The sequence below is a fragment of the Dipodomys spectabilis genome, unplaced genomic scaffold, assembly GCF_019054845.1.
Source record: "Dipodomys spectabilis isolate Male_0828 unplaced genomic scaffold, ASM1905484v1 ptg000076l, whole genome shotgun sequence".
NCBI classification, from domain to species: Eukaryota; Metazoa; Chordata; class Mammalia; order Rodentia; family Heteromyidae; genus Dipodomys; species Dipodomys spectabilis.
This window is the reverse complement of record NW_024870753.1, coordinates 7,044,247-7,069,789: the sequence shown is the minus strand read 5'-3', so window position 1 is coordinate 7,069,789 and position 25,543 is coordinate 7,044,247. Positions and strand designations below refer to the sequence as shown.

Here is a 25,543-nt window from a genome sequence, read left to right as displayed (position 1 = left end):
CAGCCCAGGCAGCAAAATCCGTGAGACTCTTATCTCCTATCAACCACCAGAAAACTGGAAGTGGTGCTACAGCTTTAGCAGCAGAGCGCTAGCCTTGAGCTAAAGAGCTCAGGGACAGCACCCAGGCCCAGAGTTCAAGCCTCATGACCAAAAAAAAGAAAAAGATGGAAGTGGCACTGTGGTTCAAGTGGTATAGTGCTAGCCTTGAGCACAAAGAAGCTAAGGGACAGTGCCCAGGACTTGAGTTCAAGCTCCAGGAAGGTCAAAAAAAGGGGAAAAAAAGATACAAAAGAAGGATACTCAATAACAAAGAAAGATAGGAAGGGTAAAAGCAGGTCATATAGACTTTTAAAAATGGTTTTTCCATTTTAGATTAAATAAATGAATATATAGAGATTTCTTCATATTCTTTTTTTACTTATAATTTCTAAAATGGATTAAAATACTTGTGTCATAGACAAAATCCTAAATGCTTTTTTTTTTAATAAAATCTTCCTCTTCAAATATCAGCAGAAGTTCGTTTTTAGTATCCTACCTGAAAGAGTCGCGTAAAGATGTCAAATTCAAAAACTGAAATATAATCGTTGCAGGTCAGATCAATAGTGGATTTCAGAGCCATGGCCTCCAGCCCAGAACTGATCGGATGTACTTCATGTAGAGCCTGGCGAAAGCTCTTCCAAGGGACTATTGTCCTAGGGTGGGGTTGGGGGGTGGAATGAGAGAGAAGGCACAAAGTAAGAGAACAGATCATTCTAGGCACTGCCATAATCAAAGGGGAAAAAAGGCCAGATTAAGCTCACCATATTTCAGTTCTCTTACAGGAGCTATTATATATTTGGATTGAGAATAGCAAGAAGGGATTAAATAGTATTATTTCTTAACTTTCTAACAAGTGAATAACAAAGAAGTTCCACTATTTTTTAGCAGAGTATCATAAATTAATCCCCTTTCACATCTTTCTTCAGACATTTCTGTTAGAGAAGCAGAAAGAGTTGAGGTTATCTTTTTACTATATGAAAAATGTGGTATCTGTGGCTAGACCTTTACTACCTATACATTCAGCTTTAAATTAAGCATGTAAAACATTCCATGTTCTTTTAGCAAGCTAGACTGGAAGAAATAGACTCAAGATCCTGGAAGAAGAGAGAACTGACAGATGAAAAAAACTCTTCAAGCAAAAAGAACAAGGCCAACAAGACATAGAATTTTCCTTTTTCATAATCTTGGCCTTGAACTTGTTAAAGACATGTCCCTAAGCTGAAGTCTTTTCTAATGTTGTTATCAAGTTAAAGGAATAAAGTTGAACTTAAATCTTTTTTTTTTTTTTTTTTTGGGTCCGGTCGTGGGGCCTGAACTCTGGGCCTGAGCACTGTCCCTCAGCTCTTCAGCTCAAGGCTAGTGCTCTACCACTTGAGCCACAGTACCACTTCCGGCTTTTTTCTTTTTGCTTATGTGGTGCTGAGGAATCGAACCCAGGGCCTCAGGCATGCAAGGCAAGCACTCTATCACTGAGCCAACTTCCCAGCCCGAACTTAAATCTTATCATAACCCCACAACCAGGATTTCTGTTAGGGTGGGCGGAATAATGTTAAGGACTGAACCTACTGAAGTCTCAAGCTAAGTATGTACTCTATCAGCTATCACTGAGCCACACCCCTTAAAGCCTCAACTACATTACTAAATACTCTCTCCTCAGATATAAAGTGGTACTAGGACTTGAAACTCAGGGCCTGGGTGCTGGTCCCATACCTTTTATGCTCAAGGACAGTGCTCTACTACTTGAGCCACAGCTCTACTTCTGGGGCTTTTTGGCTATAAATTAGAGATAAGAGTCTCTTGGACTTTCCTGCCCAAGCTGGCTTCAAATTGCAAATCTTCAGATCGAAGCCTCTTGAGTAGCTAGAATTATAGGCGTGAGCCACTGGTGCCTGGCTAGATATTTTCTTGTTTTTTGCAGAGCTGTGGAGTAAATGGAGCGCCTAGAACATGCCAGGCCACGGGCTGCACCATTAGTCCTGGAACTCTAATACTATGGAAGGAATATACACTGGTACAACTTCTTTGGAGAGCAACTAGGCAATACCACTCCTAGGTATGTAATGAGAAATTTTATTTACTAAAACCAAGATATGAAGCTGGGCACTGATGACCTGTAATCCTAGCTACTCAGGAGGCTGAGATCTGAGGATTTATAGTTCAAAGCTAGTCAGGCAAGAAAGTCTGTGAGACTCTCATCTTCAAACAACCACCAGAAAACCAAAAGTGAAGCTATGGCTCAAAGTGACAGGGTGTTTGCTATCCTTAAGCAAAAAGAGCTTAGGGACAGCACCCAGGCCCTGAGTTCAAGCCCCATGACCAAAAGAACCCCTAAGATATTGTTCACCAAAGCACTGTTTTGCAATAACGAATAATTTGAAAGGTAAATGTCTCTTATAGCAGACTGGATGGGGAGAGAAAAGAACAGTAGTCAATCAGAAAGCACAAGCTTCAATTAAATTTACAAAACTTAATTCTTTAAATTATAAAGGGCAAGAAGTTGGTATTTACCATAGGTAGGAAATGCATGTTTACTTTTCTCAAAGTCTTTACTTATCTCATGAATTAAGAATCTCTAAAAAAAACTTATAAGCTTTAATTTTTCATGTTCAAGTAAGTGATCATTTAGACTTACTTTTCCCCAAAAGCTTTTCTCCAAAATTCTGCAGCATCTGCTTTAGTGATCCGAAATGTGTCTCCTTGAAAGAGTCCACTTGGGAAAATGCCTTTTAGTTCTGCCAGCATGTGACTGAAGATCAGGGACAGTTTTGTTAGATTTCGCCTACAAATAATCAGAAATAAAATAATTAAACAAGCCCATTTTAGTTTTAAATACACTAAATTCACCATGATATATAAGTAATATAAACAAGAAAATTAATTTAGTAAGAAGTTCTCCAAATATATTTTCTAGCCAAGATTATTCAGATACACAGAACTACAGGAGAAGGGAAAATAGTTGTTGATATTGTCCTTATTTAAATAGGAGCTTCAGAAAATTGTTTTGCTCAACCCTCAGACAAAAGATGCAAACATAATTAAACACAATAAATACTGTTGCAGTTACCAGGTTACTTACTTCCCCATTCTAGATGTTTTATTTATTTTTTGTCATTCGAGGGGCTTGAACTCTGGGCTTGGGTGCTGTCCCTGAGCTCTTCAGCTCAAGGCAAGGGCTCACTTGAGCCACAGTGCCACTTCTGGTTTTCTGGTGCTTAACTGGAGATAAGAGTCTCTCAGACTTTCCAGTCCAGGCTGGCTTTGGATTGTGATCCTCAGATCTCAGCCTTTTGAGTAGCTAGGATTACAGGCCTGAGCCACCAGAACGAGGCTTAGATTTTTTAATTAAAAAACAAAACAAAACAAATAAAACACCTTCAGTCTTGTATTTAACCTTAAATTCCTAAGCCTAGATGGGTACCAGGTGGGTGGCGCAGGCCTGTAATGCTACCTATTTGGGAGGCTGAACTCAGATATATCGTAATTTGAGCCTGCCAGCCAGGGCATATACATGACCGCTTTACAGCCAATAGGTGAGTGCAGTGGTGCCCACTTGTTATTCCTGATCCTTGGGAGGCAAAGATTGAGAAGGTCATGGTTCCAGACAATTAATCAACTTTACCCCACAGTCGCCCAACTCAATATGATTACAAAGACACTGGACTACCAATTAACACAGATCATGTTTCCACTTTTTGTTGCTGTTGGTTGTTGGGCTTGAACTCTGGGCCTGGGCACTGTCCCTGAACAATTCAACTCAAGACTAGCACTCTACTACTTGAGCCACAATGCCACTTCTGGTTTTCCACTTCCAGTTTTCTGGTGGTTAATGGGAGATAAAGAGTCCCACAGACTTTCCTGCCCCGACTGGCTTTGAATCATGGTCCTCAGATCTCAGCCTCCTGAGTAGCTAGGATTACAAGCATGAGCCACAAGTGCCTTCAAAAGTTATTCTTAATCAGGTGAGGATTGCTCTTGCCTATAATCCTAGCTACTCAAGAGGCTAAAATCTGAGGATTATGGTTCAAAGCCAGCCCAGCCTTTCAGGAAAGTCTATGAGACTTTCATCTCTAATTAATCACCAAAAAGCTGGAAGTAGAGCTGTGGCTCAAGTGGTAGGAAACTAGCTTTGAATAAAAAAGCTAAGGGAGGGGGCTGGGAAGGTGGCTCAGTGGTAGAGTGCTTGCCTTGCATGCCTGAGACCCTGGGTTCGATTCCTCAGCACCACATAAGCAAAAAGAAAAAAGCCGGAAGTGGCGCTGTGGCTCAAGTGGTAGAGCACTAGCCTTGAGCAGAAGAGCTGAGGGACAGCGCCCAGGCCCAGAGTTCAGGCCCCACAACAGGACCAAAAAAAAAAAAAAAGCTAAGGGACAGTGAGTGCCTATACTCCAAAGTCTAGCACTAGGACACACACACACAAAGTTATCTTTAAGTTGATAAATACATAACTTGAGGGTTTGGGTGAGATAGGGAAAGGTGGGAGAGAACAATGGAAGGGGTGGCATTGATTAAAATGCACTGGACTCATAATCTGAATTAAAACCCCTCTGGACAACTACTTAATTTTTTAAAATTAAAAAACAACTGAACTGACTATAAAATTTCAAGCCAAAAAAATGCTCTGAAATAAGACATATTTTTCTTCAGTCATACTATCCACTAGAGGGTCTTTATCAGGACTTTGTCTTTCCTGGGTGAAATGCAGTACTATGTTACTAACTGCTTCTTTCTCACAAAATGCGTCTGGATCTTCCTAATCTGCTTTTCAACCAAACAACTTCAGAGGTTTTGATGGCTTCTTCTGGGTGCCTTTTTCCCCTCACTTCTAGTAAGCTATTTCCTTTCCTATTCTAGGCTTCTGTTTTGTTTTCCAAAGGCACCTACCTACTAAAGTGGTAGAAGCAGTACCATTTGCAAATATTCTGAACTAATTAATATCCCAAACAGCTCAAATATAAGATAAAAACACATGCACTCCTCCTACTGCTCCTGTTTTCTTCCTTGCAATGAGAAATCCTTTGATTATTGCTGGCTAGGGGTTTTACCGTTAACTAAAGGGGAAAACACATGCAGGTAAGATCAAGAAACTTCACAGGGCTAGGCGTACTGCTCAATGAGTATTCATTCAACCATGAAGCCCTGGGTTTGAGTTTAATTCTACAATGTTAGAGAATCGTATTTTATGAGGATAATATATATATTCAGCCTTCCTATCAGAGGGTTCTATATGGAGATTCAATCAATGAATAATAAAAAACATTCAGGAAAATATGTCTTACTGAACACATACGGACTTTTTATTCCTTGTCATTCCTTGGCCAATATAGAATACCAAAAATTATATTTATACTGTATTAGATATAATAACCTAGAGAAGATCTTTTTTTTTTTTTGGTTGGCCGTGGGGCTTGAACTCTGGCCTGGGCGCTGTCCCTCAGCTCTTCAGCTCAAGGCGAGCGCTCTACCACTTAAGCTACAGCGCCACTTTCGGTTTTTCTGGTGGTTATTGGAAATAGGAGTCTCACAGTCTCTCCTGCCCGGGCTGGCTTTGAACCGCGATCCTCAGATCTCAGCCTCCTGAGTAGCTAGGATTACAGGCGTGAGCCACCAGCGCCCGGCCCTAGAGAAGATCTTTATGAAGTTCCTCAATATTTTGAGGAACAATTGCCTATCACACACTTCGAGATTACAGAGTCCCTTCTAAACTGAACAGATCTGAACCTTCCTTCTTCATGAAAATCTTTACCTGGTTTTACCAATGTTGTCTTTTCTTAATTCTACTTGTGGTTTTTGTTTCTTTGGCTCCCCCCTCCCCGCCCCCCATCCCTTAAGCTATACTTCCTAAGAACTTGCTCTCTGCCATTTTCCCATTCTTTCTCTTCATAGTCTCATATTCCTTTGCAATCTCAGGTCTTCAAAATACACTTCGCAAATAATTCTCAAATCTGTGCCCTGGTAGCTTTCCAACTACCTGCCATACTTCCCCACCTCAAAATATGCTCACAATTAAATTAATATTCTTTCTCAAATCTGTTCTTCCTCCATGCTCTTGTATTGAATTACAGCATGCCTTACTTGCCACAAATTCAAAAGCCTAAGAGTCATCTTGGCTTCCATTTCCCTTGTTCTGCTTATCTAACTCATTTGTCAAGTTTACTGCCAAGAGTGGTGGGAATGTGGCTTAGTGGTAGAGTGCTTGCCTAGCATGCATGAAGTCCTGGGTTTGATTCCTCAGTACCACATACACAGAAAAAGCTGGAAGTGGCACTGTGGCTCAAGTGGTCGAGTGCTAGTCTTAAGCAAAATGAAGCTCAGGGACAGTGTGTAGGCCCTGAGTTTAAGCCCCAGGATGTGCCAAAAAATAATTAAAAAAAAAGTTTGCCAACAACATTTTCAACCCTACATTTGAATTATGGTTTTGGGGTTTTATGTTTGTTTGTCTGTTTTGAGTCAGTGGTGACACTTAGGTTTGAACTCAGGGCCTCTCACTTGCAATACACTCTATCACTTAAGCGACACCTTCTGCCTACCCCACCTTTTGGTGCCAGTACAGGCTTGAACTTAAGGTACTGTTATCTGTGTTCACAAAGGCTGCCTTCCTTTCTGATTTGTATTTATATTCTTCCAGACATTTGGTACAATTTCTAACCTTCATTATATCTTCAGAAAACTTGTTGCCTATTACACACAAGGTTCTGGGGATGAATAAAGCAGTGAACAAAACAAAATTCCTAGTTTTTTAAAAATGGCATTTACAAGTCAGGCACTGGTAGCTCACACCTGTAATCTTAGTTACTCAGGAGGCTGAGATCTGATGATCACAGATCAAAGCCAGCCCAGACAGGAAAGTCTGTGGGACTCTTATCTCCCATTAACCACCAGAAAACCAGAAGTGAGCTGTGGCTCAAGTGGTAAGAGCACTCGCCTAGAGCCGAAGAGCTCAGGGACAGCCCCCAGGCCCAGAGTCCAAGCCCTAAAACCAAAAGAAAAAAAAAAGGCATTTACATTCTCATCAGACAGTAAAGTCAAGTTCTTTTAGGAATGGAGAGGAAGGGGGGGGGAGGGGTAAATAGGGAAGGAAGAGCAATGAAGCATGATGTTCAGGGAGGGTAGGCTTACAGGCCTCATCTTAAAGGTGAGTCTGAAGTGTGGCCAAGGATTGAGGTTTCGACTAACCAAGTAATGTTACATGTAAGTGTGACACAGCTCTTCAAATAAGTGTCCACTGATAATCTACCAGGTATCTTGTACAATGCTGGATCACACAGAATATACATACCAAAAAACAATGGACAGAAAGCTTTTATAAATCTGTAAAGTAAGCAGCAAAAAAGGAAGTTATTGACCTCAAGGATATAATAGCACTAGATATCTAAATGTAGTTTAAAGTGCTGACTAAAATAGTTCCTGAAGATCAATTTAACACAGGCTCCTACTCAACTTCACATCCCCCCACGAGCCAGCATACATATCTTAAAACCAAAAATGTGCTCTGTAAGCATCACACTTTGTAACAGGAAATAATTATTGTCAGAGTACGTTGTAATCGCTCTTAATAGAAATTCTGTTCAATAACATTGTAAAGCTTCAGGCTTATAGCTCAGTATCTACAATGTGAAAGGCAGAATCTGTCTTAGTATCTAAAGAGACCAAGGAACCTTGGTGGGCTTATTTGAGCTTAGTATAACATAAGCAGTATTTTTCAAAACTGTGATCATTACTTCAATTCATGTAATGTGTTCTAACAATTCTTCAAAGATCCACAAAGGAAAGCCAGGAGCTGGTGACTACACCTGTAATCCTAGCTACTCAGGAGGCTGAGATCTAAGGATTACAGTCTGAAGCCACTTTGAGCAGAAAAGTCTGTGAGACTCTATCTCCAACAAACTACTCAGAAAAAAGCCAGAAATGGTGCTAAGGGTCAAGTATAGGCCACTAGCCTTGAGCAAAAGCTCAAGCACAGTGCCCAGACCCTAGGACTGTCAAAAAAAGATCCACAAAGAAACAAAACTTCAATTTTTTTTTTTTGGGGGGGGGGGTCGGTCTTGGGGCCTGGGCACTGTCACTCAGCTAGCTCTCTACCACTAGAGCCACAGCACCACTTCTGGCTTTTTCTGCTTATGTGGTGCTGAGGAATCAAACCCAGGGCCTCATGCATGCAAGGCAAGCGCTCTTCCACTGAGCCACCTTCCCAGCCCCAAAACTTCAATTTTTGTAAATGTTGTGCAGAAAGTTTTCTGTTCCTGAATTTCAGTAGCAGCCAATAGTAGAGTTGTTGTTGTTGTTTTTCTGTATAATGTTGGAGGGACTTCCTTTAATGCTAACCACGTACATCTAAGTTACTTCATCTAACTCTCTTGCTTCCATCTTCCTCTTTTTCTCATGGCTTCCCTATATGCAGTATAATTTTTTTTTTTGGTCCGGTCGTGGGGCCTGAACTCTGGGCCTGGGCGCTGTCCCTCAGCTCTTCAGCTCATGGCTAGCACTCTACCACTTGAGCCACAGCGCCACTTCTGGCTTTTTTCTTTTTGCTTATGTGGTGCTGAGGAATCGAACCCAGGGCCTCGAGCATGCAAGGCAAGCACTCTACCACTAAGCCACCTTCCCAGCCCCGTATGCAGTGTAATTTTTTCTTAAGGATTATTAAAATCAGTGTCTACGCCAAGTCCTTTTCTTTTTTTTTTTTTTGCCGGTCATGGGGCCTGAACTCTGGGTCTGGGTGCTGTCCCTCAGCTCTTCAGCTCAAGGCTAGTGCTCTACCACTGGGGCCACAGCGCCACTTCCGGCTTTTTCTGTTTATGTGGTGCTGAGGAATCAAACCCAGGGCCTCATGCTTGCAAGGCATGCACTCTACTGCTGAGCTACCTTCCCAGCCCCTCCTTTTCTTTTTTAATCTTTTTTTTTTTGTCGTGGGGCTTGAACTCTGGGCTGGGCCTGGGCGCTGTCCCTGAGCTCTTCAGTTCAAGGCTAGTGCTCTACCTCTTAAGCCACAATGCCACTTCCATTTTTCTGGTGGTTTATTGGAGATAAGAGTCTCATGGACTTTCCTGCCTGGGCTGGCTTTGAACCGTAATCCTCAGATCTCAACCTGCTGAGTAGCTACGATTACAGGCGTGAGCCTCTGGTGCCCAGTTCAAGTCTTATTCTAAAAGCCAATACTAGTACCTCAAGCCTATAGTATTACTATTATTTCTGGGTATACTCTCATCTAATAAAAAACTGAAGTTGGGCCAGGAGCTAGTAGCTCGTCTATAATCCTAGCTACTCAGGAGGCTGAGATCTAAGGACGGCAATTCAAAGCCAGCCTGGTATCTTCAATAAACTACTCAGAAAAAAGCCTGAAGTGGTGCTATGGCTCAAGTGGTAGAGCACTAACCTTGAGAAAAAGCAGCTCAGGGGCAATGCCCAGGCCCTGAGTTCAAGCCCCAGGACCAGCACAAGCACACACAAAAAAACCTGAGGTTGACATGCCAATACACAGGTATACTAAAATTCAACTGGCAATTGTAATTCCTGGTTTCATTTCAAAACTAAAAACGTAAACCTATCTTGACAGGAATCACAGTCAGTATTTCAAGTCAGACAGTAGTTGAAAAGTAGCAATATATGAATGAGATAAACAGAAAATCTCTGGAGGGGCGGAGAAGATGTGAAGGAGAAACAAAGGAGGAGGCAATAATGCTTGATAAGAAATGTACTCATTACCTTGCCCATGTAATTGTAACCCCTCTGTACAGTATTTTTACAAAAAAAAAAAAAAAAAAAACAGAAAATCTCTCAAAATAATTTTGACAAGTGTATTTACTTACTACTTAAGATACTAAAAAAATTATCTATACTTTGGCATGTTTTTCACAGAAAAAGGAAATATGGAAGAACATAGTATTAGAACACAAATGAGCCTCTTCTACGAAAAAATGCATTTATTACGGCTTAAGTTCTGAAATTTCTGTGTTAATGAGAATGCTTCATCCCTTAAGATGTACCTATAACAAATTTCAAGAAGAAAAAGATGGCTGAGGAATGAATACTAAGAGAATGAATTGCAGTGTTCTTCAAAAAAGTAGCTTGATGACTTACAAAACAATTAATCTAATATAGTAATATATTCACTCAGATTTTCTCCATCAGGGCTATCCATATATATTTTTTATTTTTATTATTTTTATTTATTTATTATTATTATTTTTTTGTTGGTTGTGGGGCTTGAACGCTGTCCCTCAGCTCTTCAGCTCAAGGCTAGCGCTCTACCACTTGAGCTATAACGCCACTTCCAGTCTTCTGGTGGTTTATTGGAGATAAGAGTCTCATGGACTTTCCTGCCCGGGCTGGCTTTGAACCATGATCCTCAGATCTCAGCCTCCTGAGTAGCTAGGATTACAGGCATGAGCCACCGGCGCCCGGTAGGGCTATATTTTTTAAAATTTCATTTTGATAATAATGAAGTATCCATTCAACAAAGCAGGGTCAGCTTATTCTCTCCAAGCGTGTCTAAACATATTTAAGAGAACAGTCAAGATGCTTAAATGTCTACTGCAGGTGGAGCCCTTGCTTAGCATGCATGACTCCCTAGGGCACCACCCCACAAGACAACTAGATTTCTAAAATGTATTTCCTGATCTACTCGCTTATTGAGTTCCTGCAATTACCTTATACCTCTGTGGCCTCCATTGTATCAGATATGTGACATGAGGAAGCCAAAGCAAATCACTCTCAAAGATTTCACTGCATCTATGAAACAATATGGGCTTATACTAAACCACTGATTTGAAACTAGGAAGGAAAAAACAAAAAACATGGGCTGGGAATGTGGCTTAGTGGTAGAGTGCTTGCCTTACTTGCATAAAGCCCTGGATTCCTTAGTACCATAAAAACAGAAAAGGCCAGAAGCGACACTGTGGTTCAAGTGGTAGAGACCTAGCCTTGAGCAAAAGAAGCTCAGGGACCGGAGAAGGTGGCTCACGCCTGTAATCCTAGCTACTCAGCAGGCTGAGATCTGAGAATAGTGGTTCAAAGCCAGCCCGGGCAGCAAAGTCCGTGAGACTCTTATCTCCAATAAACCATCAAAAAACCAGAAGTGGCTCTGTGGCTCAATGTGGTAGAGCACAAGCCGTGAGTGAAAAAAGCTCAGGGCCAGTGCCCAGACCCAGAGTTCAAGCCCCAGGACAGAAAGAAAGAATGAAAGAAAGAAACAGAGAGAGAGAGAAAGAAAGAAAGAAAAGCAAGCAGCAGCAGGACTAGCAAAACACACGCACGCACACACGCACTCACGGAAAGGAGGAGGACACAGGGTTAGGTCAGGGTAAATGGCTCAAGTAGTAGAGCACCTGTCTAGCAAGCACAAGATCCTGAATTCAAATCTCAGTACTATTAAAAAAAAAAAACTGGGAGGAAGTGGTGCTGTAGCTCAAGTGGTAGAGCCCTAGCCTTGAGCTGAAGGCCTAGAGTTCAAGCCCCACAACTAACCAAAAAAAACCCAAAAAAAACTGGGAAGCAAACCTGAACTTTAGCAGTCCTCTTTCTTAAGATGATTAAAGGGAAAAGACATGAGAAAGCTAGTGCTCATCTTTACATGACCCAGAACCAGAAGCTATGTCCAGAAATTGTTCATTTTTTTCTTTTTTTAAATTAGTACACGTTATATAAGGGGAGATTGCATTGTGAAAAACTGTCGTTTTTAAAGTGTATTTTCTTCTTGCCTGTCATGAATTTAAATAAACTTGCTTTTTTTTTTTTTTTTGGTTGGTCACGGGCCTTGAACTCTGGGCTTGGGCACTGTCCCTCAGCTCTTCAGCTCAAGGCTAGCGCTCTACCACTTGAGCCACAGCGCCACTTCCCATTTCTGGTGGTTTATTGGAGATAGGAGTCTCACAGTCTCTCCTGCCCGGGCTGGCTTTGAACCTCGAACCTCAGATCTCAGCCTCCTGAGTAGCTAGGATTACAGGCCTGAGCCACCAGCGCCCGGCTAAATTTGCTTTTATGTTATTTAAATATAGTTGGATCTGAAGTCAGAAAAATAAAGTTAATCTGTTAGGCTAAAATTTTGGTATGTACACTAGATACTTGCTCAATCTCAGAATGTGTGAAATAGCTGATTCAAAATTTTTCATTTTTGCAGACATAACAGAACATCAAAGATCATGTAAGGCTCATATGAAAATGGTTCAAAAGTTCAAAAGAGGTTTATTTTATTTTTACAAAGAAAAGCAAAAGAACTTTCCTTTTAAAAGCAGCAATTTAGTTAACTGTAATTCTGCATACAGTGGTTATAAAAAATTTTTCAAAATCTAGGCTATTAGTTAGGCATGCTGGTGCAAGCTTATAGTCCCAGCACTTTTTTTTTTTTTTTTGTCGATCGTGGGGCTTGAACTCTGGGCCTGGGCGCTGTCCCTTAGCTCTTCAGCTCAAGGCGAGCGCTCTACCACTTGAGCTACAGCGCCACTTCCAGTTCCAGCACTTTAGGAGACAAGAGAGGAGGATCTTGAGTTTGAGGCCAGCCTAGGCTACCTCTCAAAAACAAAAGAATCTGCATAACTGAAAATTTCCACGACACTGAAGAAGACCTCCAATAATTTGGAGAAAATAAATCACTTTAATTGCATTTGTAGACTTAAGATTCTGTTTTCCAATGAGAAAATTTCAATGTGACTTAACAGTTTTAACACAATGGTCAACAAACAAAAATATTGTACCACTTTAGAGTTGTATGCTCATAATGAGGTTACAGTATTACCCCTTCCTTGCCATTTAGTTAATGTGAACTGAAAATATATTTAGGTGATGATGCTTAAAGGTGAAGTAACTAGTGTTTTCTGAAGTATTTTATTTTCTAACACAATTTCAGTGTTAGGTGCTGCTCTTCATATTTGCTAAATGCCAAAAACCATATACAAATACCAGCATCATCCACAGAACTGAGTGAGAACATATTAAAAAGACATTTATAACTCAGTAGCAGCAGCATCCTCTGGTCATAGTAACCAGCTTTAAAAATAGATACAAGGGAACTTCTTTCAACAGAATTTCACAGGAAGTCAGTGAAGTGCTGTTTAACTCTTATCTGCTAAAGCTGTTTTTAAGAAAAAAGGCTTGATGGTACACGCCTGTAATCCCAGCACTGGAGGCCAAGGCAGAGGGATCTCCAGAGCAAGTCAATCCTGGAAACTACATGAAGTTTGAGGATGGCCTGAGCTGCATAGCAAGACCCTGTCTCAAATAACCGTTGAGCTACTCAGTCAATAAAACTAAAAATATCAATGACCTTTTATACTAAGAACTTAAGTATATTTAATGCATACTCATGATCCAGCTTTTGAAGCCACACCCCCCAGTACATAATAATAGCTACCATTTATCTTCCAGAACATTTAGTTAACTGAGTCACCGTTAACTATAAAGCTTAAGGGGATATAAAACTAACCAAGGAAATGGGAAGGTAGCAACCCACTGAGTCTCCAACAATCCCCTCCTATCCCTACCAAATGTATTTGTCATCTCGTGTATTCACCGGGGTAGTTATCAGTTCATGGGAAGAGGTCAAAGTGCCCTTCATCACATGCTAACTACCTGACATCATTGAAGAGTCTATCTTGATCATCTGACTAATGTTTCTCATGCTTGGCTCCACTGTGAAGCTCTTGGAAAACACTTTTTCATAGGTATATTCTTCCTTACAGCTGAAAAGGGGTCTCACAAACTTTCACAAACTTTTACACTGTCCTGAACCATGATCCCAACAATCTCAGCCCCAAGTAGCTACAATTACAGGCATGAGCCATACATATTCGGCTTCTAATTTTCTCTGTTCTTGTTTTTTGCCGGTCCTGGGGCCTGAACTCCCGGGCCTGGGCACTGTCCCTGAGCTTCTTTTGCTGAAGGCTAGAGCTCTACCAGTTGACACAGCTCCACTTCCGACTTTTTCAGTGGTTAATAAGGGATAAAAGTGTCATTGACTTTTCTGGCTGAGCTAGCTTCGAATCATGATCCTCAGGTCTCAGCCTCCTGAGTAGCTAAGATTGCAGGTAAGAGCCACAAAACCTGGCATCTAATTTTCCTTTAATCAAAGATTTATCTCCTACTCTCTCTGAATCAATCACTCTATTAAATGCTTTCTAATTACTAATTTATTAATTTTAAAACAATCCTATGAAAAAATTTTTCTAAAAAAAGCACTTTGGGGGACAATACTAGAGTATGAACTCAGGGTGTCACTTGGCTTACTTGACCTGGTACTTTACACCTCTTGAGGCATACTGCCAGCCCAGCTCTTTGCTGGATACTTTGAGATGTCTCAGAAACCTTCTGCCTGATCTGGCTTCGAATCATGGTCCTCTAGTCTCAACCTCCTGAGTAACTAGGGTTAAAAGTGTGGAATTCGTTCACTTGTCTTATTTGTTTACTGCTAGCACTGCAGCTTGAACTCAGAGCCTCTCACTGTTCTTGCTTACCTTTTTCACTCTTGGCTATTAAAGCCATGAGCTGGAGTAACATCTCCAATCTAAATTTTATTTAATTGTATATGCTTATGGGATACAATGTAATTTTATATTTACATTAAATGATTAACAGTTACAATATGAAAATACTTTAAAATGAGAAATCTGAGCTAAATGAAGGAGCTGGGAGCATGGCTCAATTGGTAGAGCAACAGCCTAGCAAGAGCATGGTCCTGAATTTAAATCTCAATACTACCAAAAAGGGGAAAAAAGCACCTTGTTTAAGGTCATACAAATAGTAAATAGAGTAGATAAATCTAGGCAATCCAGCTCCACAATCCCGCACCGCATCATATTTCTGTACACATTCAATCCATCACACAACACCACACATATTTTCTGATATGTAAGTGCACCATTAAGTGAAACCAGACTAAAAAACTTTGCTATGAAGAGGCTTTGTCAATATGGGTCTGCAAGGAAAATAATATATAAAACCTTGATCTAGAAGAAAAAAACACTGTTCGGCCATATATAGGTCAAAGGTTCATATCAAGGGAAATGAGGCCACTGTTCAGAGAAACAATGGAAGATTTTCTTTCCTAAATGATGGGCTTAACCACACTCACAGCACTGAAGTTAGAGGAGAAAAAGGAGCACTATTATCGGTTCCAACTTCACAGACAAAAGAAAATAATGAACTATTTAAAATGTAAATAATCAGAACAAATATAAAAATAAGAACAATTCAAGTTAGGAGGCATTAACTCCAAATACTTGAACTTGAATTTCAACCATAGATGTGTTCTATTAGACAGCAAGCTGTTGAGTGTTTTGCATGTAAAAGGGGCAGGGGAGGGCTTAAAGAAAGAGGAACAAAATGCTAACTGAAGCTCTTCATTTCCTTAACGAACTTAGCATGTAGGATTTGAGTTTTCTGAAGAAATTTCAAATTCAATACATAGCAAATAAAAGTAAAAAGTAGAAACAGTACGTTGCCAGGATGCTTCTGAAGTTGCCAGCTTTGCTAACATTTTCATAACATGTATCTCTAGGAGGCATTCAGTTGGCCTTATATGCTACAGGCTGGCAAGAAAAACATTCTTGTAGCCAGCTTTTGAGCTCATTCTTTAAAATGTTCTAATTTAAATGCAACTGTAGACCTCACAAGCATTATGGTTGTAGACCAACTCTAGGTTGGCACTCTTACAGCAAAGTGATTAGAAAAAAACTTTTGCACATTCTACTTGACATTCATAGCCTACTTCTCAATAATGCTCTGGTTTTACAAAAGCTAATGCTCATTATTCAGAGGCAGGCATGGGACAGTATCTCCATATTCTCTCTCTCTCTCCATTCATACTCAACCTGTGTCCTAACTAGAACACTGTGGAGTGAAATTCTCTTATTATGTGAATACATACTCGGATGGTAAGCTGCACTGGTATTTTTGTGTCAAAAGCCAGGTGTGATAGCTCACACCTGTGGTTCCAGCTACTGGGAAGACAGAGGTGTAGAGGAAGGGAAATTGTGGTTTGAGGCCAGCCAGGGCATGAAGTTTGAAAAGCCCCAGCTCAAACAAGCAGCAGTGTGCAACTGTGATACAGCTACTGTGATCCCAGCTATGTAGAAACCATAGGAAGGATAGGCAGTCCAAGACACTTGGCCCAGACAAAATTGCAAAGCCCTATCTGAAAAATAAGTACAGCAAAATCGAGCTAGGAGCATGACTCAAGTTGTAGAATGCTTGACAAAGAAGCACAAGGCCCTGAGTTCAAACCCCAACACACATAAAAAGGGAGTGGCCCCAAATTCGCCAATTTAGTTTGATATTTGATATGACATTCTTTAAATGTGGCCTCCTCAAATGCAATCATTATATTCAATGTAGAATATGTAAAAACTGAGCTATCTAATTTGAGGATAGGAAGGGTAGAGAGGAAATGAACAAGGGAAGGAGTGACATTGATCAAGATGTGATGTATTCACAACCCAACTTATGGGAACTGCAACTACTTTGCACACTACTTAATAATCTTTTTTAAAAATATGGCTACCAAAAGTCTATTTCTATAGCAGAGAATAAAATACAGTCATTCTGGTCGTAACATTTTCAAGGTTAGATTTTTTTTTTAAGGCACTGGCACATAGACTTAGGTTACTTATTCAGCTTCAACTTCCCTGTTTTGTTTTGTTTTTTTTGGGGGGGGGGGGGGGTCCGGTCATGGGGCCTGAACTCTGGGCCTGGGCGCTGTCCCTCAGCTCTTCAGCTCAAGGCTAGCACTCTACCACTTGAGCCACAGCCCCACTTCTGGCTTTTTTTTCTTTTTGCTTATGTGGTGCTGAGGAATCGAACCCAGGGCCTCAGGCATGCAAGGCAAGCGCTCTAACACTGAGCCACCTTCCCAGCCCCCAACTTCCCTATCTGTAAAGTGAAAAATATTGTCCTTATAGAGGGCAAAGGCCATGTTATTTTTCTCAGCAGTAAATATACAGTGCCCAAGTGTTGGGCACTGTAAGTAAAGGGTTTCATTAATATATGCAGCATGACAGAGTGAAGACTAGATCTGAGTTTTGAACATATATCTTGTACAAAGCAAGAGATGATAAATATTAATTGCATCTGAATCAGAAAATGCTCTAAGCTCTAGACTGAACTTCTGCTTTGATTCAAGATGAAATTACAGAGACACTTATCTTCCCACATGATCTAAAAGAACTAAAACGCTGACAAAGTTTATGAAACAACAGTTTTTAGACACTTGACATGAGCCATAGAGGCAGTGACTACAGAGGGGACAACCAATGAAGAGGTCCTATGACTGCCTTACTTCACTCCTGGACAGTTCCAAGACTTGAGGGGAGGGGGTGGGGAAGCCCAGGCAACTTAATATTCTGGTTCCAAGTCTGGAGAAGCCAGAGAAGCTAGTATGTATACTGCAAAATACAGAGGAGAGAGTACACAGAAAGAGCCAACATTAAAAGTCTACAGAAAGGAACTTCTAAGTCTTTAGATGAGCATAAATCACAAGAAAATACCAGAAGCTGTAGAAAGAATCACTTGAAAAGAATATAATAATTTCCTAGTTCTTTCACAGGGACAAGAGAGGAAAATCTTGTAAAAGTGGGTATGGTGGTATGGACCTATCTATTCAGCTATGGTGGAAAATAAAAAAAACAAGAGAATAGAGTCAGGAGCACTCAAAAATTAAGCCTGCTGAGCACTCAAGCCTGCAATGTGTCTTAAGTGTTAGCACCAGCTCTTTTCATAACACATCTTTTTCTTTTTTTTCTTTTTTTTTGGGGGGGTCCTCTCGTGGGGCCTGAACTCTGGGCCTGGGTGCTGTCCTTCAACTCTTCAGCTCAAGGCTAGCGCTCTACCACTTGAGCCACAGCGCCACTTCCAGCTTTTTCTTTTTGCTTATGTGGTGCTGAGGAATCGAACCCAGGGCCTCATGCATGCAAGGCAAGCGCTCTACCACTGAGCCACCTTCCCAGCCCCACACATCTTTTTCTTTAAAATCCTATTAACCATTTTGTTTGAGACAGGATCCCCTTACTATGCAGACCAGGCTGGCCTGGAACTCATAATCTGCCTTCCTCATCTTCCTGAAAAGTCACAAATTTTTACGACTTGCCACCAAAAAACATTTTCAGTAAGACAAGACTGATAATACATATGGACTAAATCTGAGTAATTTCTTACAGTAAAGACAACATGCATATGACACGGAGAAAAATTTAAGTGACACCAAGCTATCAACACGTAAGCCAAGTGAGCCAAATTAGTCAACTACACAGACACCATTTAGGTACTGGTCCTCAACTCAAATCACTCCTCAAAAGTAAATTACTCACTTAAAAAATCTTAGTGGAAGCCAGGAGCTGGTGGCTCATGCCTGTATCCTAGCTACTCAGGAGGCAGAGATATGAGGATCACAGTTTCAAAGCCTGCTCAGGCAGGAAAGTCTATGAGACTCTTATCTCCAATTAAACACCAGAAAACCGGAAATGGAGCTGTGGCTCAAAGTGGTAGAGCAATAGCCTTGAGAAGAGCTCAGAGTCAGTGCCCAGGCAATGAGTTTAAGCCCAATTGCCAAAAAGAAAAATTATATATATAAATAAATATATATAAGTGAAATTTGCATTTTATTACTTGTTCTAGATGAGTTAATATTTATTTCCAACTGGAAAAAAATCAAGTATAATTACATCCACAGTTAACTTCTTCCCAGTATATAACTAACAATAAGCAAATGAGTAACATGTAGGACAGCCTATAGTTTTTAGTATTTAACTAGTATAAAACACATGGTGGTCTCTCCAATGTTTATGGAATAAACTGTGAATTGGTACTATGTAGCTAAATGCCTAACATATGCCTAGCATACATATGGAGGAGGGTGTTATGAATTAAATATCTTACATTTGCCTTTACCTACTCTAGTTAAAATAAGTTATTTTAAGCCGGGCGCCGGTGGCTCACGCCTGTAATCCCAGCTACTCAGGAGGCTGAGATCTGAGGATCACGGTTCAAAACCAGCCTGGGCAAGAAAGTATATAAGACTCTTACCTCCAATTAATCACAGAAAAAAAAAGACGAAGTAGTTCTATGTTTCAAGTGGTAGAGTTCTAACCTTAATTAAAAAGAACTCAGAGATCAGCAAAAAATAAATAATAAATAATAAAAAGGAGCTGGGAAGATGGCTCAGTGGTAGAGCGCTTGCCTTGCATGCCTGAGGCCCTGGGTTCGATTCCTCAGCACCACATAAGCAAAAAGAAAAAAGCCAGAAGTGGCGCTGTGGCTCAAGTGGTAGAGCGCTAGCCTTGAGCTGAAGAGCTGAGGGACAGTGCCCAGGCCCAGAGTTCAGGCCCCACGACCGGACCCAAAAAAATAAATAAATAAATAAATAAATAAATAAAAATAACCAAACAAAAGTCATCTAATCTATTGGCTTATTTTCCTTTTATTCAATGTTTACAACTTACATAATATGCTACTATAGTAAAATCTGACCTATTATTTATTCTCAACCGCAATCTTCTTTCAAATTCTCCATCTACACAAAAACTTTCATGATCTTCAGACTCTCCAAAGGACCTACTATGTACAACCTTTTCTGTGAGTGTATAAATCACTTCAGAGATAAACAAATCTAGCACATCTAAGCATGGTACAGTGCAGTGCACCAAGGTAACCTTTTATATAAAGCACATCTTTATATCATGTCAGCTTTTCACTACAGTTAAAATAAAACTCAAGCCAACTCCAGGCAAGCACAGACCTGCATCAATATTTGTGTAGTATTTTTCTCCATTACCTAGGCTGGGAATTCTCCTCATACATTCTTTCTTTGCCCTCCTTGAAGAGGCTTATGGTCTGCTTAGTTTTCTTCATCAAATTCTCCATGAACACCCTAAAATATTCATTTTCTCCAAGTGTTTCCATCTTCCCCTCATATCTTGACAAGACAGTACGGAGATGCTGGTAGGTATCTGGCAGCAGGTCTAAGATATAAGGTGGACTATTCTTTAACGCCAGCTTTGGGTTCTGACACAACCGTACCACCTGCAACAAATGGAAAAGAACGGCTATTACTTGAAGGATCTTAAGGACAATTCCCCATTTTTGTCAATCAGTTGGCTTGAAATCGGAGCCTGGGTGCTGTCCCTGAGCATTTTCACTCAAGGCTAGCACTCTACCACTTTGAGCCAGGACTTCACTTCCAGCCCAGGCTGGCTTCAAACCACAATCCTCAGCTAGTATTGCAGGCATGAGCCACTGGCACCCAGCCCAATTCCCCTTTGTAAATTATTTTTAAAAAGTCATGAAATAGGTGCTCTTTTTCAGAAGAAAAGTCCATGAAAATGTAAAAAATAATCCATGATCAGTTGTTCACTATCACGCTATTTCTCGTTGTCAATGGGAGGGTTCTTTTTTTATATTTTTATTTTATTATTATTATTTTTGGGGGGGGGCCTGGTCGTGGGGCCTGAACTCTGGGCACAGGCGCTGTCCCTCAGCTCTTCAGCTCAAGGTTAGCACTATACCACTTAAGCCACAGCGCCACTTCCGGTTTTTTTCTTTTTTGCTTATGTGGTGCTGAGGAATCGAACCCAGGGCCTCAGGCATGCAAGGCAAGCGCTCTACCACTGAGCCACCTTCCCAGCCCTGTATTTTTATTTTAAACAATATAGGACTTGAACTCAGGGCCTTCCACTTACAAATGAGATTAAAGGCTAGACTTCCCTATATGCTGTGTATTCCATTCTTATATACAGATCATTTTCCTAGAATAGAGCTTTCAGAAATGGGATCATTAGGGGTTGGGAAGGTGGCTCAGTGGTAGAGTGCTTGCCTTGCATGCATGAGGCCCTCCCTGGGTTTGATTTCCTCAGCACCACATAAACAGAAAAGGCTGGAAGTGGCGCTGTGGTAGAGCGCTAGCCTTGAGCTGAAGAGCTGAGGGACAGTGCCCAGGCCCAGAGTTCAAGCCCTACAATGGACCCCCCCAAAAAAAAAAAAGAAAAAAAGAAATGGGATCATTAGGTTTATCTAGAACTGCAAAATTCCCATTTGATAACTAATCATCAAAGACTCCTCAAATGATAAAGCAATATAAAATTATAAAAACTAAGTATTTTATTTCCTGTTTGTCATTTCTGGAAATGTTGAAGACAGGATATTTGTTTTTTTATTTGTTTGTTTTTTTTGGGGGGGGTCCGGTCGTGGAGCCTGAACGCTGGGCCTGGGCGCTGTCCCTCAGCTCTTCAGCTCAAGGCTAGCACTCTACCACTTGAGCCACAGCACCACTTCCAGCTTTTTTTTTCTTTTTGTTTATGTGGTGCTGAGGAATCGAACCCAGGGCCTCAGGCATGGAAGGCAAGCGCTCTACCACTGAGCCACCTTCCCAGCCCAAGACAGGATATTTGTAACCTCCTTCAAAAAAAGAGTTCCAAAATAATATGTGAATAATTCAAATCAATAGTTGACATTTAAAACTAAAACAAACTGCCTTTATGATTTAATGAATTTTAAATGGTATCTAAGTTAACCTCCAAAGCACATGGACTATGAGCTTTAAAAGCATTCATCCCACTGGGAACTGGTGGGTCACGCCTGTAATCTTACCTATTCAGGAGGCTGAGATCTGAGAATCACGGCTCAAAGCCAAGCTGAGAAACTCTTATCTCTAATAAACCACTAGATAACCAGAAGTGGTGCTGTGGCTCAAGTGGTAGAGCACTGGGCCTTGAGCTGGAGCTTAAGGACAGCGCCCAGGCCCAGAGTTCAAGCCCCACGACAGAACAAAAAAAAACCATTCATCCAAAAAAATTCTGAAGGATAAAATATTTTCTGTTAGGCCTGTTCTCTATTTGGCAAATTTTATTTTTCTTTCCAAGTTTTGTAAGTAGCAAAAATGGCTGCCTTTGTTTACTTCTGCCTGTTAAGTTTACAGTACTTTTCAGAACAATGTCAAAAAGAAATATGCTAGGCTCTGGGAAACCAACAGCATTCCTGTACAGCTGCCACATACTTCATTCATAACAAGTTCTCCATCTTCATTCTTTCCTTTGCTTCTGCCCTGCTCAAAGGTCAATAGAAAAATCTGGAAAGTATTTATGATCACAATAAGGAGAAATAAAACTATGCTTGAAAATTGCTACATTTTTTTAAAATGAAGAACTAGAGAATAGTGCTTAAGCCTAATTCTGTTCTGAATTTGAATACAACTACTTTTCTACCACTCAGAAAACTGTAGGGAAGGAAGTGGCACTGTAGCTCAAGAGGTAGAGTGCTCGCCTTGAGCAGAAGAGCTGAGGGACAGTGCTCAGGCCCAGAGTTCAAGCCCCACGACTGACAAAAAAAAAAAAGGAAATGTACTCGTTATCTGGCCGGGCGCTGGTGGCTCACGCCTGTAATCTTAGCTACTCAGGAGGGTGAGATCTGAGGATTGCGGTTCAAAGCCAGCCCGGGCAGGAGAGACCATGAGACTCCTATCTCCAATAAACCACCAGAAAACCGGAAGTGGCACTGTAGCTCAAGTGGTAGAGCGCTCGCCTTGAGCTGAAGAGCTGAGGGACAGCGCCCAGGCCCAGAGTTCAAGCCCCACAGCTGACCAAAAAAAAAAAAATTAACTTGTGTCACAATTCTTGAACAAGATGAATTCTCAATAAATATTATTGTCTCTGTAGACAGACTTCATCTATCCTGGAAGCATTTCTCATTTCCATGGGTGTAACAATGCAAAGTGAGCTGGGCACTGGTGACTCACACCTGTAATCCTAGCTACTCAAGAGGCTGAGACTTGGAGGATGGTGTCTGGAGCCAGTCAGAGGACAAAAGTCTAAAGGAGTCAAACTCCTAAAGCAAAAAGCAGAGCAGAAGTGTGGTTTGTGGCTCAAGAGGTAGAACACCAGCTGTGAGCAAGTAAGCCAAATAGTGCAATACCTTGAGTGCAAGTCCTAGAACCAGGAAAAATAAATAAATAAAGAGGAAAGCAGTAGGGAGTACATTGCATATATGCATATATATGGAAATATCACAATAATAAAAATGAATAAAGCACTATGCTGTGAAGACAAACATTTGTTATGCAGAGTTACACATAAAATTTTAAGTTTTATTACCATAAAAAAAAAAATCTTGCGGGAGGGGGGGGACAGGGGGGACGGGGGGGGGGGGGGGGGGAGGGATGGGAAGGGAAAACAAAGGAGGAGGCAACAATGCCTGATTAAAAACTGTACTCATGGGGCTGGGAAGGTGGCTCAGTGGTATAGCGCTTGCCTTGCATGCCTGAGGCCCTGGGTTCGATTCCTCAGCACCACATAAGCAAAAAGAAAAAAAAATTAAGAAAAAAAAATCTGAATTTAAAAAAAAAAAAAAAAAAAAAAAGAAATGTACTCATTACTTTGCCGATGTAATTGTAACTCCTCTGTATGGCATTTTCACAATAAAAAAAAAATCTTGCTTAGGATCACTGGCAACACAATGGAAAGGACCACAGTAAATGTCCAAAGGCCCCTCCTGTAGTACCCGCAGTGAAAGTGGCTCCAGAAATGAAGCTCACTTATTTCCACATCTCTCAAAACTTTAAGTTTTAGAAATTCCATCATCTCAGCTTGAAGTTTAATACTTTACAAGACAAAAATATAGTGAGGCTGTTGCTTTTTTTTTTGAGATGGTCTCTATATGTCATCAGGTTGCCCTTGAACTTAAAATCCCAAGCGCTGTCACCACACCCAGAGCTCAACAATGAAGCTTTAAAAAAAAAATATATGAGATGCTTTACGAATTTGCCTGTCATCCTTGAGTAGGGTCCATGCTAATCTTCTTACAGTGAAGCTTTTGAATGAAAAGATCTTGTGATTGTTTTTCAGAGACAAATCAGAAACCTATACTTTTTAACTGCAACATACTAATCACTGTTCCCAAGAATAAAGCCTGTTACTTCTAATTACTAGTCTCCCATTATTGATTTACCAAAACTCCATTCAGGCTCTTGAATTGTAATTACTACATAAAAGTTCTCAAATACCACCCATGGGCATTTATTAACATCACCATGCCACTTACAACTCACAACCAATTTCATTACTTTCATTTATCACATCAACTGCAGAAAAAATGCATTCAATACAATATGGAACTAAATAACACGTTCTAAAAACTTCACTGTGCAATTTTTACACATGAACTCTATTTTGAAAAAATGATTCTTTATCCAGAATTATCAGTCCAATTTCAAAGAAAATATTTAGCATGAATCTAATCTTTAGATTATATGAGGACTTGGGGCATGGCTAGGTGAGATTCCTTTGCCTACCAAGCAAGTTCAAGGCTGAGCTCCTATCTCAGACCATCAAAAAAAGATAAATAAATAATAAAGATTAAGTAACTTTAGCATCACTTTTGGCTGCCGTGTACCAGTTACAACACAACTGTGCAGCAGAGTACTGCAGAGGCACCTGCTCCAACTCAAGCTCCTTCCCATTCCCAATCCCCATTTCCTGTCTCCATAGAATTAAGTAATGGTTTGGCTCATGATCCCCCCCCCCAACACACACACACAGAGGGTCCCATACTACATATTTCAGTTGCACCACAGATCTAAGTAGGAGCACTGGGTCATTCTTAGAGCTCCAGCATCTTGACTATGCAATCAATAAAAATGTGATTATAGGTGGGCACTTGTGGTTCACACCTGTAATCCTAGCTACTCAGCGGGCTAGGATGGCAGTTCAAAGTCTGCCCAGGCAAGAAAGTCCATGAGACTCTTATCACCAATTAACTACCAGAAAACCAGAAATGGAGCTATGGCTCAAATAGGTAGAATGCTAGCCTTGAGCAAAGCAAAAAGACCACACCCTGAATTCAAGCCATGTGACCAACCAAAAAGAAAAAGAAAAAAAAAAAAGAAAAAAGTAATCACAGAAAGGTGCCCATATAGCCAGTATCCATATAGCCAGCCACTGGTGGCTTACGCCTGTAATCCTAACTACTCAAGAAGCTGAGATCTGAGGATCAAGGTTTAAAGTCAGCCCAGGGAGGAAAGTCCAAGAAACTCTTATCTTCAATTAACCACCAGAAAACTGGAAGTGGCACTGTGTGGCTCAAATGGTAAAAGCACTAGCCTTGAATAGAGGGACAGCACCCAGGCCCAAACTTCAAGCCCCACAACAGACAGGAAAAAAAAATGTATTCATTACCTAGATTATGAATGGTAACCCCTCTGTACAACACAACACCTTAATAGTAACAATAACATTACATTTTAAGAATTTCCATTATTGGACTAAAGAGTGTGGTAGAGCACTTGCCTACAAGTGTGACAAACACTGTAGAAATAGAAAAATTGCATCTACAAAAACAAAACAAGGAAATCTTTTGGGGATGTTAATTTTTTAGGAGAGGGAGGAGTGTAAGAGAGGTACAAATTTATGAAGTAACAATGAAATTCAACAGACACACACGCGCGCGCGCGCACACGCACACACACACACACACACACACACACACTAATAAATAGTATAAGCCAGCCAGGCACCAGTGGCTCACACCTGTTATCCTA

General features: G+C 40.7%; 1 protein-coding gene and 1 pseudogene across 1 annotated transcript in view; both read right to left on the bottom strand.

Annotated features, from left to right (window-relative positions):
* Cbl (Cbl proto-oncogene) overlaps positions 1–25,543 on the bottom strand; it is a 58,445-nt gene that overhangs the window by 19,703 nt on the left and 13,199 nt on the right. Inside the window, exons 2-4 of the mRNA XM_042682935.1 lie at positions 19,793–20,040; positions 2,672–2,818; positions 536–692 (exon numbers count right to left, since the gene is read on the bottom strand). Of these exons, the coding sequence (XP_042538869.1) occupies positions 536–692; positions 2,672–2,818; positions 19,793–20,040 (552 nt within the window). The remainder of the gene's footprint in view (positions 1–535; positions 693–2,671; positions 2,819–19,792; positions 20,041–25,543) is intronic.
* On the bottom strand, positions 23,745–23,832 carry LOC122110428 (annotated as a pseudogene).